Source organism: Haliaeetus albicilla, chromosome 19 (assembly GCF_947461875.1).
Source record: "Haliaeetus albicilla chromosome 19, bHalAlb1.1, whole genome shotgun sequence".
Lineage (NCBI taxonomy): Eukaryota > Metazoa > Chordata > Aves > Accipitriformes > Accipitridae > Haliaeetus > Haliaeetus albicilla.
In genome coordinates, this window is record NC_091501.1 from 22,247,816 (window position 1) to 22,264,133 (window position 16,318).

The 16,318-nt window shown below is 41.5% G+C and overlaps 1 protein-coding gene across 5 annotated transcripts; it reads right to left on the minus strand.

Moving 5' to 3' along the window:
* Nucleotides 1-1,066: 1,066 nt before the first annotated feature.
* Nucleotides 1,067-13,504, minus strand: TIGAR (TP53 induced glycolysis regulatory phosphatase). 5 transcript variants are annotated; one of them, XM_069806779.1, is made up of 6 exons: nucleotides 13,370-13,504; nucleotides 11,283-11,320; nucleotides 8,984-9,105; nucleotides 5,219-5,296; nucleotides 2,647-2,757; nucleotides 1,067-2,221 (listed from the first exon to the last, which is right to left on the minus strand). In XM_069806779.1, exons 1-6 carry the CDS (start codon nucleotides 13,399-13,401, stop codon nucleotides 1,763-1,765), a joined length of 840 nt encoding a protein of 279 aa, XP_069662880.1. In that variant the 5' UTR covers nucleotides 13,402-13,504; the 3' UTR covers nucleotides 1,067-1,762. The 5 variants fall into 5 exon arrangements, with proteins under 5 accessions (XP_069662880.1, XP_069662881.1, XP_069662882.1 ...); XM_069806780.1 differs by lacking the exon at nucleotides 13,370-13,504 and adding an exon at nucleotides 12,690-13,061; XM_069806783.1 differs by having other exon boundaries at nucleotides 1,994-2,221; nucleotides 2,642-2,757.
* Between the last annotated feature and the right edge of the window lie 2,814 nt (nucleotides 13,505-16,318).

A 16,318-nucleotide genomic window follows, 5' to 3' on the forward strand; every position in this document is an offset into this window, starting at 1 on the left:
CCTCTCCATGGACGAGTTTTCAGACACAGCAGCAGATGGTTTCACAGGTATTTGCTAGATAAACAAGCCTCGCTGCAAGTAAACAGCCTCAGGTTCATTTCCAGCTTCTGGAGAACACTACCTCAGAAGCGTACCTCCAGTCACCGCAGGGCTGAACACTTCCTGCTTCACCCTCTGCTTTTTTGCAGTACCAGCACTGGGAGAACAGCACAGAGAACAGAAGCAGATCCCTGTTCTGTGTGCATGTAGGAATCAAGAGAACTTCCCTACTGAATGACAGCCACGCGAACAGAAAAAGCAAAGTCACTACAGCCAGATTAAGTAATTCTGTTGCTGTTTTTCAGTAGGGCCACAGTTAAGTTCCTCCTCAAAATTCAAGTTGCTGCTTCAAGGCAAAGAAGCCAAGTAGTTTAAAGCACAGAGGACAGAATATTTTTAAAAATTACAAAAAACTACAACTTCAGTCAAACAGTTAATTTTGTACAGTTGCAAGCAATTTAACTATGTCCTTAACATTTTAACATCAGTGGTTCTTCCAGGCAAGTCAGGAGAGCACTGACCCATCAGCCCTAAAAAGGGCTCTTTTTCACAGTAAAAGACCAGCCTGGGGTTTTTCAGGGAAAAAAAAAAAAAAAAAAAAAAAAAAGCAAGTTATATGATCTGAACAAAGCTTCACAGAGTAATATTAACACAGATTTTTACCTCAAAAGAAATACAAACAAAATGGAGCTCTACTCAGGAGCCTTTAATTTTTTTTTTAATTTTTTTTTTTAAAACAGGCTTAAAATATGCAAATGAAGAAAAAGTATGTGGATATTATAAATAACATAAATCAGATAAGCTTTTACAGTAACACTACAAACACCCCAGTGGGGAAGGAATGCAGTACTAACAGCAACTATAAGCAATCATAAAGCAATCAAACTTGCCTAATTCTAGGCAAAAATATTCGTCCATCAAGTGTACAATTGCAACTGACAACAGGATTCTAGTTGGGTACAACTCACCCTATTGATAAGGTTCCTTTTCAGAAGAGAGACCATTATTTCAGCTATGTGAATATGAGGTTCCTCATCCTGCTTACAGTTAGAAATAAATACGTTATGTTTGTGTACAGTACTCTTTAACAGAGGTCTGAACAACACCAACAGTTTCTTACAAAACATTCCTGCGAGGTAGGTATATCATCATCCCTGTTTTACAAATGGAAAAGAGATTTGCCCAGAGTCTCACAGCTATTTAGTATCAGAGCCAGGAACACCTCCCCTGACTCTGTACCAAACCTTTTCCACTAGGCAATGCTCCTTTTTAGGTTATACTATTGCATTCAAAAAAGTTATTTTAAGACAACATACATGTTTAATATTACAATATAGCGTTTTGTAATAAAACAAGAATACAGTATAGCTCGTCTTTGAGGTACCATCCCTCTCCCCTCCCCAACTCTTTTACCTGTAGATAGCCAAAATAACTATGGACTAATGAAAAGAAGTTTTTAAAAATATGCACTCTAGGAGCAGATATGCAAGTGACTGAAGTATGTTTCTGTTCATAAAGAACATTTGTGTTATTTCTCTAGTGCCAACTTATATCGGGCACTAGGACCATGCAAATTGTGTTATTTTAAGATGGTAAGCAGTTGCCTGTCTTCAGTTTTGCAGTTTAGTGTCAATAACTCCAGTCAATCTCAGTAATTACTACAGATACCTTTCCCAAGCTTAGTATAATGGTGACCTAAAACCACTTCCCCCTACAAAGACTCTTAAAACACTTTTGGAGCTACACATTCAGCTCCCACATCCACTAAGTGAGAGTCTTGATTAAGACAAACACATGTGATTTCAGGTTTTAACAAATTTCCATTTTCAAGTTTTATAATGAAGTGACTAACTCCTGTATTGGGACTGACAGAAGACAACTGAGACTTTGTTAAATTTGTTGGTAAAGTACAGTTGAGATCTGAAACAAAATAACCGATCCAGTTCCTCATGTAGGCTCCATGACTCACCACTAATATATTGGCATCTAATATTTCAGAAGTTCCACCGCTACCAGAGCTAAGTTCTGCTTCACTACAGTGGTTTGTCCAAGGGAAAACTAACTGTTCTTCAGCTGTTCCTGAGCTTCTGCTTGCTGCACCATGCATGTCTTGCTCCTTCTGTTCCAATTCAACAGCTAGCCGACACAGAAATTCAAAAAAATCCCTTGCACGTTCTCTTACCTAAAGAGAAAGGTCAGAAGAGTACGTTGTGAAGAATGCAAGACACTTCAGCTTTCAGAAATCTGATATAACTACTTCAATTAAAAGACAAACATTTATCACAGACAAGTCTCAGAAATCAATGCTAAGTTACTGAACACTGTAAAAACTCCTCTGCCCTCCAAAGCCAAAGTTGAGAATAATTGCCATCATCCTTCTGCAAACGACAGCTTCATGAGGAGTCAATCTCAAAATCAATATTTTAGTTCTAAAGAGATTCCCTACTTGGCAGCCACTGTAATCAGGTCAAGCAGTGTTTTTAGCTTAGAAAATATCTACCTTCAGTTGGGCTAAGCTCTCAATAAGATGTTCCTAAGTATGCAATAGCTGCATCTGCACCGACAGAATGGCCTAGAAAGTAGGGCACAAATAAATAAATACCATACTTCATCCAGTGTTTCTCCTCCAGAAGGCGTGAATGAAGGACATTGCTCTCCAGCAGTCTTTGCCATAGCCTTGAGGTCAGTCAAAGGCCTTCCTTCTGCAACACCGTATTTCTGTAAGAGGCAAGTTACAAAGAGTGGGTTTAGCAAGATAAATCAAGTCTCCAGTACCGCTTCCAATGCAAACATCTCTTAACAGCTTTGTTTTCTTGGATTCTCAAGTGTAACATGCAGGCTTAATTACCTTTTACATTTTATTCCAATATTGGGGGAGGAGGTATCTTTCTATCTGCTATTTAAGTTACAGCATAGATATATGCTGGGTAGAGAAATACATTAAGAGCAGCATCTCATTTAAAGTACTAACATTCAAAACACTACCTTCAGCCTGATCTTTGCCTCAAGATTTTTTCCTACATTCTTGACACTCATTCTTAGCATACAAAATTCAAGTGTCTTTGTAACTGAGGTTACACTGCAAACACCTCTGTATGTAGCTGTTCATACAAGGATAAACCCCATTTACTTTTCATTTGCAGAAAGACTACAGGGAACTACTTTTCACAAGTAAGAAACAAGTAATTTCTCTACAGACCTCTGAAATCTCCACAACAGAGGACGAGTCCATTTTAAAATCAGAATTTTTGAAAAAGACAAAAAAAAGATGAAAAAACACAAGTACTCTACCTATTAGAAATACACAGTAAAGCCACCCCCCATTTTTTCAAGACACACATTACTCCTGGGGACAGTGTTTTCAGAAAACAAGGTGGCAAAAAACCCGACCTTAAAAACATATGCTAATGGACTCAGAGAACATGCAATTAACTATCTTCAATGACATGCTTATTCCTGAGACCTCCAAAAGCAAGGCCCGTACAAGAAACAGCAGTAAGAACCCACATATACCAGGTAGTTATTCTGGATCACTAGAAGTCACATTATCAAACATAGTATTTATCACTTGTAATGTATTTTACAGGAGAGATACACTTGGATGTGCATTACCATTTTTGACCTTGAAGATCTTTCCAAGGCACATCTCTAACAATGGTAAAACAGATTAATCCTTCTCCCTCTGAAGATTAATACTTCACTGTCACTAACAGATGAAAAATGCATTCAAATGGAAAGCTTTGGTCTTTCCTTGGAATGTCTGAAAACAGTGAAAACGCTGCAGTTATGATGAGTGTTTCTGAGAAAGTAAGAGCTGATGCTATACTGTCAAACACTCAGTTACACGCATTACAGAAATCCAGATGTTGATTACTAGGATACAGACACATACTCATTACTGAGGCTTTTTTGACTTCTATGTCACTATCCACTTGCTGTGGATATGCAGTTAGCTGCCATAATAACTAATTTATTACAGTCTTCAGAATTTAAATGTACTGAAACACATTTACTTCAGCCTCTCAATCCCTTCTCTAAAGCAAAATACTGGCAATTTAAGAACACTAAGACAGATGTGAAGAAATAAGTGCTCTGAAACAACTGAAAATTAAATCCTAATCTTAAAGATTTTTCCAGACTTAGAGAATAATATTTCTTAATAGGATCAACAACATATGTTCTTTTAAAGGACTTTGCCTCTTTTCATGCAATTCAAACTTAATTCCAGTCATCCAGAGCAGTGACTTACAAGCTGTGGCTCGCAGACACTGTACTGGCATTTCTATACATCCATACAAACACCATGAAAGGGTAAAAAATAACAGAGACTTAAGATTATTCTTTCTAAAATTCTGTATCATGACCCATAATATTTTAAAAAAACATCAGGTGGTAAAGCAACTAAAGAAGATGGGGAGGCATTTAACTTGCTGGTTTCAGGGGAAGAAGTGGAATTTCTGACAGAAAAAGAAGATCCATACAGGAAATGCTACAATTGTGTTCTGTTCCTTAAACACTTACTTGCCTGCTGGCAATATGCCATCCCAATTTTGGTTTTGTAGCATTTCCTTATTTAAAATTCAGCTGACACTCTCAGAGTAGCATCTGAAGGGTGATTCATATTAGCAGAAACAGCCAGCATCCAAGTTTATTCTGATCAGACATACTTAAAAACAGACAGGAGGTACAATTACACCTGTTATCAGGCAGAGAGGCTAATCAGGAAATCAGACTGTTCCATGGGCAGCAGAAAGCTTTTCAGTAGTCTTTGTGCAAATGAAAAGGTATAAACTCCTAAAAAGACAACATCAGGCTTGAGCAGGTAGGCAGAGGGACCATCTTTAACACTTTACACATGGGGTTACCAAACAGAGCTAAGCTTTTTATTACGTTTAAGATAAGTAAGGTAAGATTTACATGTAGAGGGAATTAAATCATTAGAACATCACAGTTACAGCACTAATCACTAAATTTTGGCTTTGCTTCACAATTCTGCAGTCAGGCAAACAATTTATAGTACCTGATGTGAAGAGTTGACTCTTCAGTGATTAAAACCACATCAAATAGTGCTCTCCACTGTTAAATCTACCATTTAATAAGCCAAGATATCCATCAGCAGTAAGTCACATTTTCAAATGGGTCAGTGTTCAATATTAAAACAAGCTCTTTTGGCACTTACTCTCTCTCGAAGTCTTGCATCATACTTGATTTCCAAATCTTTGCAAAACTTATTTTTTCCTAGAATTGTGGCAGCAGTCTAAAAGGTGAATATACAGTCGTGTCAATGGGCTGTTTTCTCATGGGACAGCTAGACCATCTTACAACACCACAGCCAATGTGAATCACATTAGTAGTGCCCAACAACCCAAACAAACAAGATAAATCTTTTTCAGCTACTAGTGTCTGTCAGAATTGGATATATGGCCTGAAGCTGAAGACACTTAGCACCCATGAAAGGTGGGCAGCAAGATGCACAGCAGCAGCAGGATTTACTGATTTACCGAGATAAAAGCCGCATCTTCTCTTGACTATACTGCTACTCACAAAGCAATCACGCCAACTACATTCTTTATATGTAGTACCTGAGTCAGACTCACAAGCAGTACGTTCCTAAAAACTGATCAGTTAAACTGACTGCGAAAAACATAGCATCTAAAAATTAAATTACTTTCTGGCAAGTGCACCTCAGAAATCAAATACTCTTGAAACAGTTAAGAGGCAGGAGGGTGTTTGCTGCCAACATACTGAAGTGTCAGCCTCGATGTTACGAGGGAGAAATGCACTGGATGATACACTTGGGGAAAAAAAAATAATCTAGCTTATTGTATTCACCTGTCTTTTGATAGCATGGGCAAGAGACAGAGAAAATCCAAAGGGCTTAGTTTGCTTTTAACAACAGTCTGCATGTCTTGAGTTTTGTGCTATGTATCTTTTTTTCCTTCCAAGGAAGCATGTGATTTTGGGGGTGCAGGGAGAGCAAGACAACTGATCAAGAGGAAATTCTGATACCACCTTGGAAAAAATATTGCCTAATACAGGTTCTGGCATGTTGGGTATTATACAGCTGTCTGGCTGCCACAGCCAGCAATGGGAACTAAAGGACTGCTAACCTGCTCCTGTTGTTATATGCACCAAAGTGTGAAGGCTGTACTGGATTCACATACAGTCGTGACTGGTAATATCAGCTGGAAGTCCTGTGCAAATGTCCACATCCAATCAAACTGACATTCAAACAACTCATTTTGAAAAGGCTCCTTGGATTTTGGCAAATAATAAGCAGCCTTGTTGTACTAACAAGACTTTATGACCTATTAAATGTATTGCTTAGGAAAGGCTTTATGTTGCAATTTTAAATATCTGTCATAGAATAGTGTCAAAATTCAGATAGGGTTGAATCAATTTCCTTGTATATATAAATAGGACAGTTAATTGAATGGTTACATCCTGAAATTTCTCCAGGACCAAGATCTTGTTCAGTACATAGAAAAGACAATATTCACCTACTCAGCACTAACTCATACTCTGAACTGTAAATATTAACATAGAATCATAAAGTCATTTAGGTTGGAAAAGACCCTTAAGATCATTGAGTCCAACCGTTCACCTAACACTGCCAAGTCCACCACTAAACCAGGTTCCTAAGCGTCACGTCTACAAGGCTTTTAAATACCTGCAGGGCTGGTGACTCATTTACCATGCTGAAACCAAAATCTGCTCTGAAGAAGAGATTAACTTCCTCGCACCTTTCCTACACCATCCATTACTAGAATACTAGCATGTTTCAGAAACGTTCCTGAATCTTCATAGTACCACAGTGAGAGAAGTGATATTAGCCCCACTTTACACATGGAAAAGCCTCAAAGATTTCCTCTCATCCTTCTCAGGCCCCAGCCTGTCTCAGTTCTGAACCTACTTTCACTGCTGCAGAGCTCTTGTCCCAATGGCATGAGCATCTCACAAGTAGGCCCCATATTCCCCTGCAGACTTTGGTGTTATGCTCTGTTAAGCTTACAAGTCTTAGGGAGTTATGCTTCACACCACAGCCCAGTCTGCCCAACTAGTCTTTTTTTATTTTCACATTGCTGGTCTGCCTGCTCTCCTCTACACTGCTAATTTCCGGACCCTGCCTCCTAGGCTTATTCTCTCAAACAGGCTTCCCTGCAAAGCCTCTCTCCGCATTTCCTATACGTGCTCACTTTGCATCTCCTGTAGCTCTCGGAATTCCTGCCCAACTAGTACAACTCTCTGCACACATCCCTGTTTTCTCCTATCCTGCTCAGGCTCGAACGTTCAGCTGTCAGCCATGGGCGGTAGCCAGAGGACCCCGTACCACTCCTGGTTCCAGTAACCAGTACACACCCTGACTACAGCTGATGCAGGAGACATTGCAAAGAAAACTAAACTTCATCACTAACAGTTTCTTTAAAAACCTTCCCCCCTCCACCCTCTTTTGCAAGGAAACTTGTACATTCCTCTCATACCTGAGCTATGAAGTGACAGCGTAGTAAAGGACACTTCTTCATAGATTTGCAGCTGCCAAAAAAGGGAGTTCCAAGCAAATGGAAACTGCAGCTTTACACATCTTTGGAAAAGCTTCCGCAAAGTCTGGATAGCTTGTCAAACAAATGGCAAAACACATTTCCTTTATGCAAAGGACAAATTCAGGTCTGTCTTCTACATTATGAGAGTGCAAACGCTTCTCATGGAAAAGGCTGTCTCCAACATAAAGAAAAAATCACCAACCTCACTCTCAAGCAGCTGAGCATTCAGAAACAATTCCCGTAAGGCAGGCACATAGCACAGACAGTCTTATGAACGTTACAAAGCACTATTAATATTTTTATATATAATCACTGCCATTCACACACTTAAAGGAAGTGACTTGTCAGGCAGTTATTATATATTTTAAAAATACCTAATTATTACACTCCTCCCTCCCTGTCTCTCTAGTTTGTTTTCTGCCCAAGTTGTGCTGCTACAGCAGTTTATGGGACAGTGCTGCAAAACTGGTGAGCAATGTTGATCATGTATGTTTTAAGGAAAAAAAAGGGGATTTACGCTAGATTTTGTTGATCTGGTTTACAGCAAGGCTTCAGAGACTTTTGTAGCAGGACAACAGAGCAAAAAAAGCAAGCTACCAGCAGCACTATTAAGAATCGCTTAGTAGTTTCAATCACATGAAGCCTACATGTCTCCTGAAATCACAGCATCAGTAACAGAAGAGAGAATTAAGGACAGAGCTTCCACAGGAGATATGACCTTCCTAGAGCAGCTGATCTACGCCTCTACCTTTAAAAGTTCTGTTTCCCTCATTTTTTGAGTATTTCGTAATCCTGCACACAAAATCACAGGTAATCCCACCCAGCAATTAACATTTTTTTCCTCTTTAATGAACCTATTAAAATAATGCATTGAGGCCAGAGGTGTGTTATTATGTTCCTGCCAAAATCCAACCTCTCTGCACATCTAATGATCCTTGTACTGACTTTACAGCAAAACTTGATCTTGCCTATATTGGTCTGCATTCCTCAGAAAAAACACAGCATACAGCCGCAATGCATAAGACAGTACAACAATATCACAGCCAATTTGTTTTGTTTCTTCAAAGAAAAACTGACTTCAGTCTGTGTTACCCCTAAGTCCCGATTACTTCTTTAGCAAGAACCTATGCGCATATAAAATAACAGCAAATCCATAAGAACACCACTGCATGACATCCTGCAAAGCAAGCTGGCCTTCACTGCTTCCTAACTGAGCTGTTCTCATTGAAATTTCCTTACTCGTCGAGGCCTTCTTGAATTCTACACAACTCAAACTGCACTTCTAAGACCATCAAAATAGCTTTTGGCTCTCCATCACTGTATTACTTTTGCATCATCAATAACAAATAAATACCAAATTCTGAAGCTAATATTTACGTTCAGTTGCCTCAAGAAGCACTTGCCTGCTTTGCTCGAAGGAGATCACTTGAAAAGACATGAGTAAACTTCACATTACTGAGAAATAAACCAGCAGCATCTGCTTGTCTGAAACCAGTTGCAGAGAGCGGCTCATCCACTCCTTGACCTACAGAATAAAAACCCATGAACATTAAGACATGTGTATTTTAGATCATTTAGCAGCTGAGCAAGCACAGCAGCAATAAAGAATCTGCTCAGTCGTCATATGAAAAGTATGAAAAAAGGGAGTACAGGCTAGGAAGACAGAAGGATCATTATCGATTATATTTATATTACTGTATACATATGACAAACTTAAATGTAAAACAGAGGCCTATGTTTTCTAAACGCGAGTAGTCATTTCAAATCACTTGTTCTTTTTAGAATGGTCACTGGTAGGCTTCCTGCAAGAGGAATCTCACAAAAGAAACTGAAGGTCTGTAAACAGATCTGTTGATTGTAAATAAGAAAAAGGACAATACAATTGAGATAAAGTTGTTGATACTAAACTACATATATGGAAAAAAACCCATGCACATCAGGAGAGTCGAGTCCTGACAAATATGAAATGCCTGCTCCTCCCCATCCCTTAACGTTGACAATGCCTTGAAGAAATGAGGCAACAAGAAGTGATTGTGTGTAATGCAGAAAGCAGCGCACACTCTTTGCCAAAGACACAGTTTCACAAGAATTTTACAGGTGATGTAACCACAATCTGTTGTGGTCTCTTCCTCTCCCCTACTCCACCTCGCACATTGACACTAATGCCTCATGCAGCTGCATGGCGAGCGTGTTGATGGAACAAACCTAGATGAAAAGCAGCAACCCTTCCAAAAATTATTTTCAGCCAGAGTAGTCTGTGAAACCAGCTGGTCACAGAGCTCTAGGACAGCGTAGAGAGAACCAGCACTTTGGTAATCCAACTTGAATGAAATAGGTGTGCTCCTGCCACAGCTCAGAGAGTCTGTAGGAGAACCAAGAACTGTGGCAGATGGACAAACCTGTAACAAATTGCTATGTCCACACTTGTATCACCTATTTTACTTTTGTAGGAAGTCAAAGCAGAGAGTGTGCAATTCTCATCAGATCCAGAACAACGACAATAGCAATTTTCACCAAGCAAATGCACAACCATTTATATGCTTCCAACAGCAAAAGACAGGACACCAGAAGTCCAGAACTTGAGTTCTGAGCACCTCATCTGTAATTCAGCCATGTGAGACCTCAGACCCCACCATGCTGGTATAGGTCTTACACCTCTCAAAACACAAGGCAATGTTCACTTTCTACACTGGAGAGGGGAGAGGAATCTACTACATGTCATTTGACACAGAGGGCTAGGAATTTAAAAGACATCATTAGTACTTTTAAGAACATAAAGCAGGGGAATATTTTTTATTCACTTTATCATAAGCACAAAGCCATGTTGCAAGAACTGTAAACTGCAATGTCAAAACAGAGGTAGGAAAATCTGGAGGCATGATTATTCCTCACAGCACATCACACTGTATAAAGCTTATTTATTCAGAGTACCGCACCACTAGGTTCCTTGTAGTGGTGAGCCTCGGTTTTCCTACAACAGACATCCAAGCAGCTCAGTGTTTTCAGCTCTGGGTGTACAAGTCAGTAGTCACTAAGGAGAAGTCTGGTTTTAAATGTTGTGTCTAAAGACTGCCTTCCTAGAAAGAGCTGGGATTGAATAATCCGAGCATTTAAACAATCTTTACTTTTCATTCTTCCTTGCTCAAATGTAGGCTTTTTTTGCAAGTGACACATTACCTTGCTAAGGCAATAGCCTCCTTTACAACATGATCTTTATCCATCCTTCTGCAGCTCCTTACCAACTCCATCGTGCAAGTGTGCACCTGGCTGGTTCTTCACCAGAGCTGCAGCTCTCACGTCTCATCTGAGCCCCAGAAGCCCTTTTCCCAGGCTTCATACTACTGAGATTTAACACAGTGCTACGGGACACTCTGGCATCCTTAGTAACGGTTGCTGCTATCGCTTTATTTGATTACAGGTAATTTTTTTCCCCTGTTTAGAAAAAGGAGCTATCCTAACACTCCTGTTGATACCAGAAATGCATCACCATTTGTTGATATTCTGTGGAGACCAACTTAGAATCTTCATAGTTCTGTAAAGCTTTCAAGCTAACATCCTGGCTTACAAATAAAGTCTCTTAACGTTTACAATATTATTCCGTAACAATACTTAACATTTCAGCAGTTGGTTACAGGATTTCACATTTTCCAGGGAAGAATAACTTTCCAGCTCTAACAAGCGAGCAGAATAACTGATACTAACCTTGCAATATCTTGTCTTTGTTGTATCTTGTTTCTCCACTGAAAGAGATTATAAACAAAAAACAATTAACTCACAATAATTTTACTGAATGTTCAAAAACACTGTTATATTAGATACCAACAGGAGACAGCAGAGTCTGAATATGAAAAATGAAGATAGAGTACAGCACAGCTTCTTTTCAAAAAGATGTATCTGAAGACTTTACCATAAAAAAAAAACCAAACCATTTTCAAGTAGTCAGCCCCAATCATGCCATCCATATTTACTAAGACAAACCTACCCGAGATAAAATGAAGGGAAGTAATTTCTTAAATTTATCATAAATGCAGCATAATTTATCTACTACTATCCTGTTATGAAAAGCCTGTGCTAGTCAATTGGACCTCTTCACCTTAAAAGGAAGCCAGTTCAAGAGATCATCAAAGATAGCAGCAGAGCAGGCTGCACTCCTTGAAGAAGAGGAACATAAGAAACCAGAGCTGTAGAAAAACTGGCAGAATGAACATCACCTTCTTTAGGAATTGGAATATTCTACCTTGAAAACCATAACTGACAGTATTTCGAGAGAAGAGCAACTAAACCCATGTGCCGATTTATTTAGTAGGGAAAATCTAAGAACTAAACTTGACACGAACAAAGTTAAGCATGCTGACTTTGTTTTGCTGACTCCTCACCTGACCGAAATGTCACGTGCTTAAGTTTTTGCAGTACTAAAGCCAAGTGCGCTGCTTGGCTTTTATACAGAGAGCTATCAACACTGCTGTGCAGAAGTCCTCAAGGTGAGCCCCAAATAAGTAACTGATAACAGAAGGCCAGTACTTTAAGACAAAACACTGTATTTTAGTACACTTTAAACTCTTCCCTGCACAGGGGGCAGCAATTTAATTCTTCAGGCTCACTCCATGTCCTGACAGCTACTTCCAGCCTCCTGAGAAAAATGCAGCAGGCTGGATGGAGTCCATCCTGCTGGTCATCAGTTGGGGTGCAGGTGGGGGAAGAGCAGAACGTGCAGTTTTCCAAGTAGCACTAAGATAAGCACAGTGTACGCAAGCACAGCCTGAGGGATGAATTCCCAACCACTTGCTGGTAAATGAACTGGGATCTTTCTGAAGTGTCTGCAAGAGTCCCACCTGAAGATTTCAAGTTCAACAAATTGTTTCAGGCTCACTTTTTCTAGCAGATGTAAGTTAGGCTGCAACTACAGCACCAAGTCAGCAGATCCAGGTGTTTAGGAGAACGCAAGAGTAACTCTTAACAGGAGGAAAATCAGGGGAAAAAAAATAAAGTCATTGTTCTATCTGCACTGATCAAGTATTAAACTGTATTATGCTAAAGGGGAAAAAAGTTTAGGTTTTGTAAAAATTAAACAGTTAACTACTTTTTAAGTACTTTAGGTACTACTAATACCTGTCCATTGCAGGAAGCTGGATCTACTTAGCCTAGTTAACGACAAATCTTTCTCAATATCCACCGCAGCTTCAAAGAAAACCTCACCCTAACAACTTTAACTAAGTCACAAACGCCAGTGCTTTAGCATTTAACAGTAGAAATGCTAAACGAGCTCTTCGCCCCACCAGAGAGCTTCTGGCAGGAGAAAGGTGTCACGAGCCCTCACCCCAGAGCTCACAGACAGCGCTTACTAGTGTTACGCACCACCCCGTCCTTCCGTCAGTGCCAAACTCTATCGGTTTGCTCACGTACCTAGCCGGACCCGGCCACGCCAGAGGCCAGCCTACGGTCACCGGACAGCCGCGCCGGCTCAGGCGGCACCGAGACCCCCGGGGCGCACAGCGCGGTGTCCCCCCCCCGCCTCCCTCAAGGGCCAGCCCGGCGCTACCCCGCCCGCGGGCTCCCTCACGGCGCACCCGCCACGCCACGCCACACGGGCTGACGGACGGACTGACGGACAGGAGCCGTTACCCCTGAGGGAGCCGCGCGCGCCTAACGGACAGCCCCGGGGTGGGGGAGGGGGGGGCGGAACTCCGCTGACGGCACCGGCGAGGCGGGGGGGGGGGACGGGCAGCGGGGAGACGGGGGAAGGGGAAGGCCCGGCACCGGCGGGGGGGGGGGGGTGCCGCGGTACTCACTGCCGGACGAGGGTCAGGCCGAAGCGAACCATGGCGCGGCCGCACAGGTGCGCGCGGGCCCAGCCTCCTCCCGCCCGCCCGCCCGCACTGCGGCGCCCCGGCCGCCCCGCGCCCGCCGGTGACGTCACGGCCCCGCCCCGGCGCGCGGCGGCGGGAGAAGGCGGGGCGGGGCGGTTTGTCGGTGCGGGGTGGGGGGGGTGTCTGTCTCGTGCGTGTGGAGGCGCCGCTGTGGTGGGTTGGCGGGAAGTTCAGGCCCGGTGTGTTTCACACACAACAACCCCCCCCCCCCCCCCCCAAAAAAAAAAAGCGCGGTCTTTTAAGGTCTCGAGGCACACGTTGAGAACAAGTTCTTGAGGAGCGGCTGAGGGAACTGGGGGTTTAGGCTGGAGAAGAGGAGGCTGAGGGGAGAGAGACCTTATCGCCCTCTACACACTACCCGAAAGGAGGTTGTAGTGAGGTGGGGGTCGGTCTCTTTTCCCAAGTAACAAGCGATAGGATGACAGGAAATGGCCTCAAGTTGTGCCAGGGAAGGTTTAGGTTGGATATCGGGGAAAATTTCTTCACCGAAAGGGTTGTCGAGCATTGAAACAGGCTGCCCAGGGAAATGGTTGAGTCACCATCCCTGGAGATATTTAAAAGACGTGTAGACGTGGTGCTTAGTGACGTGGTTTAGCGGTGGACTTGGTAGTGCTAACGGCTGGACTCGATGACCTTGAAGGTCTTTTCCAACCTAAATGGTTCTGTGTTCTTAGCTTAGAATTATAATCAGATGGCTTTCACCTTAAAACTCTAGTTTTCACATAATCTCATGATTCTGTGACTGGAGACTTGAGTACGTTTACCACATTGCGGAAGACATAATATTTGATGACATTCAGTCCTGTTAGGTCAACTAAATTAAGTAAGAACACTGATCGGTAACAGGACTTTGCTCAGAGTAATATCAATAGTTGGATAAATTACACTAATTATGAGTCGATTGAAAGTCTTGGAAGCCAAATCACCCCTCTGAGTAATCATCAGCAAAGATGGGAGCTGTTTTGGAGCAACGGTTTCAGAGGCAAAGCAGCGTGTGCTGTAGGCATCCACAACCAGCGGGGGCCATGCTGGCCCTGCACAGCAGAAGTCCAGAACCTCCATGTATTTTCTGATAAATGGCACTGATTGTCATCTTCTTCATCAGGTCCTACTTACCCAAATCATTTCAGCTTCTGCGATCTAGATGGGAGATGGGTGGAATACTGTTTTGGGTTCCATAGTCCTGGGATGGGTGAGCTTTGTACTAAGACTGTTGCAGATTGATTTGTTGGACAGAGGCCACATTTTGCTCCGCAGCCAGCATCGTACTTGGGAAATAACAGAGACACGAGTTAGGGGCAGTTGGGGAGAGCGAGAAAGACAAACCTACCACCTACACGCTCTCTAGATCACAGTGATGTTTTCAAACTCGGGAGTAAAGCTGACATCTGAGCTAGATAAAATAAATCCGCTCTCCTCTTTTGCCTGGCAGTGTTCTTCCTGGGCCAGCTCTGACAGCATTTGTGGGAAGATACAAGACACATCTGCATTTTGTAGTTCCCACTCTTGTTGCCTATGCATTACTTGCTGGGTGAGTAAGGGGATTCTTCCTTTAGTTGCTAGGATTTGACATTCAGACTCTTACTTTCCCTAGTGAAAGTGCAAAAGAAAAGGAAAAAAAAAGGTCTTACAAAAGTAGAAATTTATTTTGCTGTTCCTTCCCCACTTCCTGTTTTTGCAGATTCATGAAAAAACACGTGTAAATCTCGGCAGGCTGCAAGGATATGGCATAGAAGATGTTTTCCTCAACACAGAAATACAACATTCACCTCAGGAAAGGTCCTGCTGGCCAGAAATGCTAAGGATTCAAAATGATTGATATTTTAGGAAATTAATCATAAAAATTTGGTCAAATCATCACTATGTTATTGATGTAGAATACAATAACAGGTAATACATATTTTATGGTTGCAAAAGGCAAGGAAAGAAATGGGAAAGTCACTTAAGGGTGAACAAAAATATCCAAGGAGATATAATTGTACACAGGAACTGAGAAAATAGCATTTAAAATTAATATTTTAATCATTTTGCTAATGGTGATTTCTAATAGACAATGAGAGCAATGACCCCACTGCTATTATTAAATAATAGCATTATGAAATTACTGCTGGTAACATGGACAAAGTAACAGAAGTGACTGCAAATCACCCTTTTCCCCTTAGAAAGCTGAAGTTTTATGAATTACAGACATTCTGATTAACCAAAATATTAGTTGGTCAGGTAGCTGAGTGTATATCCTTTAGGATTTCACAACCAGATGGAATAAATGTTATCTAAAAATCAGAGAACCTAACTTTGAAACTGGTTTGTGCTTTAACACCAGACACATTCTACATGAAGACGAAAACGTAACTTGTTTCATTTGATAGCAGTTTAAAACAGATGCTAAATTAAATATTTAATGCAACAGTGGGTCTGTTTCATTCCCTGTTTATCTTCCTTTGGCAGTGTGGCATCATAACCCTGTATTTCTGCAGTGCCTCTCCTCCACAGCTTTCAGAACTGACATTTTCAAAGGGTGAGACTAGTGACATGTCTAGCCTCTAAATGAGCCAGGGCCAAATGACTCAGCTCTGACCTATTTCTATTGTATCACCATTAAAAACAACTGTGTTTTGCTACAATGATAAGACCCCAGCTGTGTTTCAAGCATGTTTTAGAAGGACAAGAAACAAATACAAGCCAGCACTGTTAGTGTGTCTTTATTCCTCTAAGTGTGTGTTTTGATACAGGTCCCTTTGCAAAAGTGACAGCCCTTCAGGCAAAGTTTTAAAGGGACTTTGAAGTCATGGAGTTTGGGTGTGTGAGAAAACAGCTCAAAAAGCCTGCAGCTTCTGACTTACAGCCTTGTGGTTTGGCTACTAGATCATC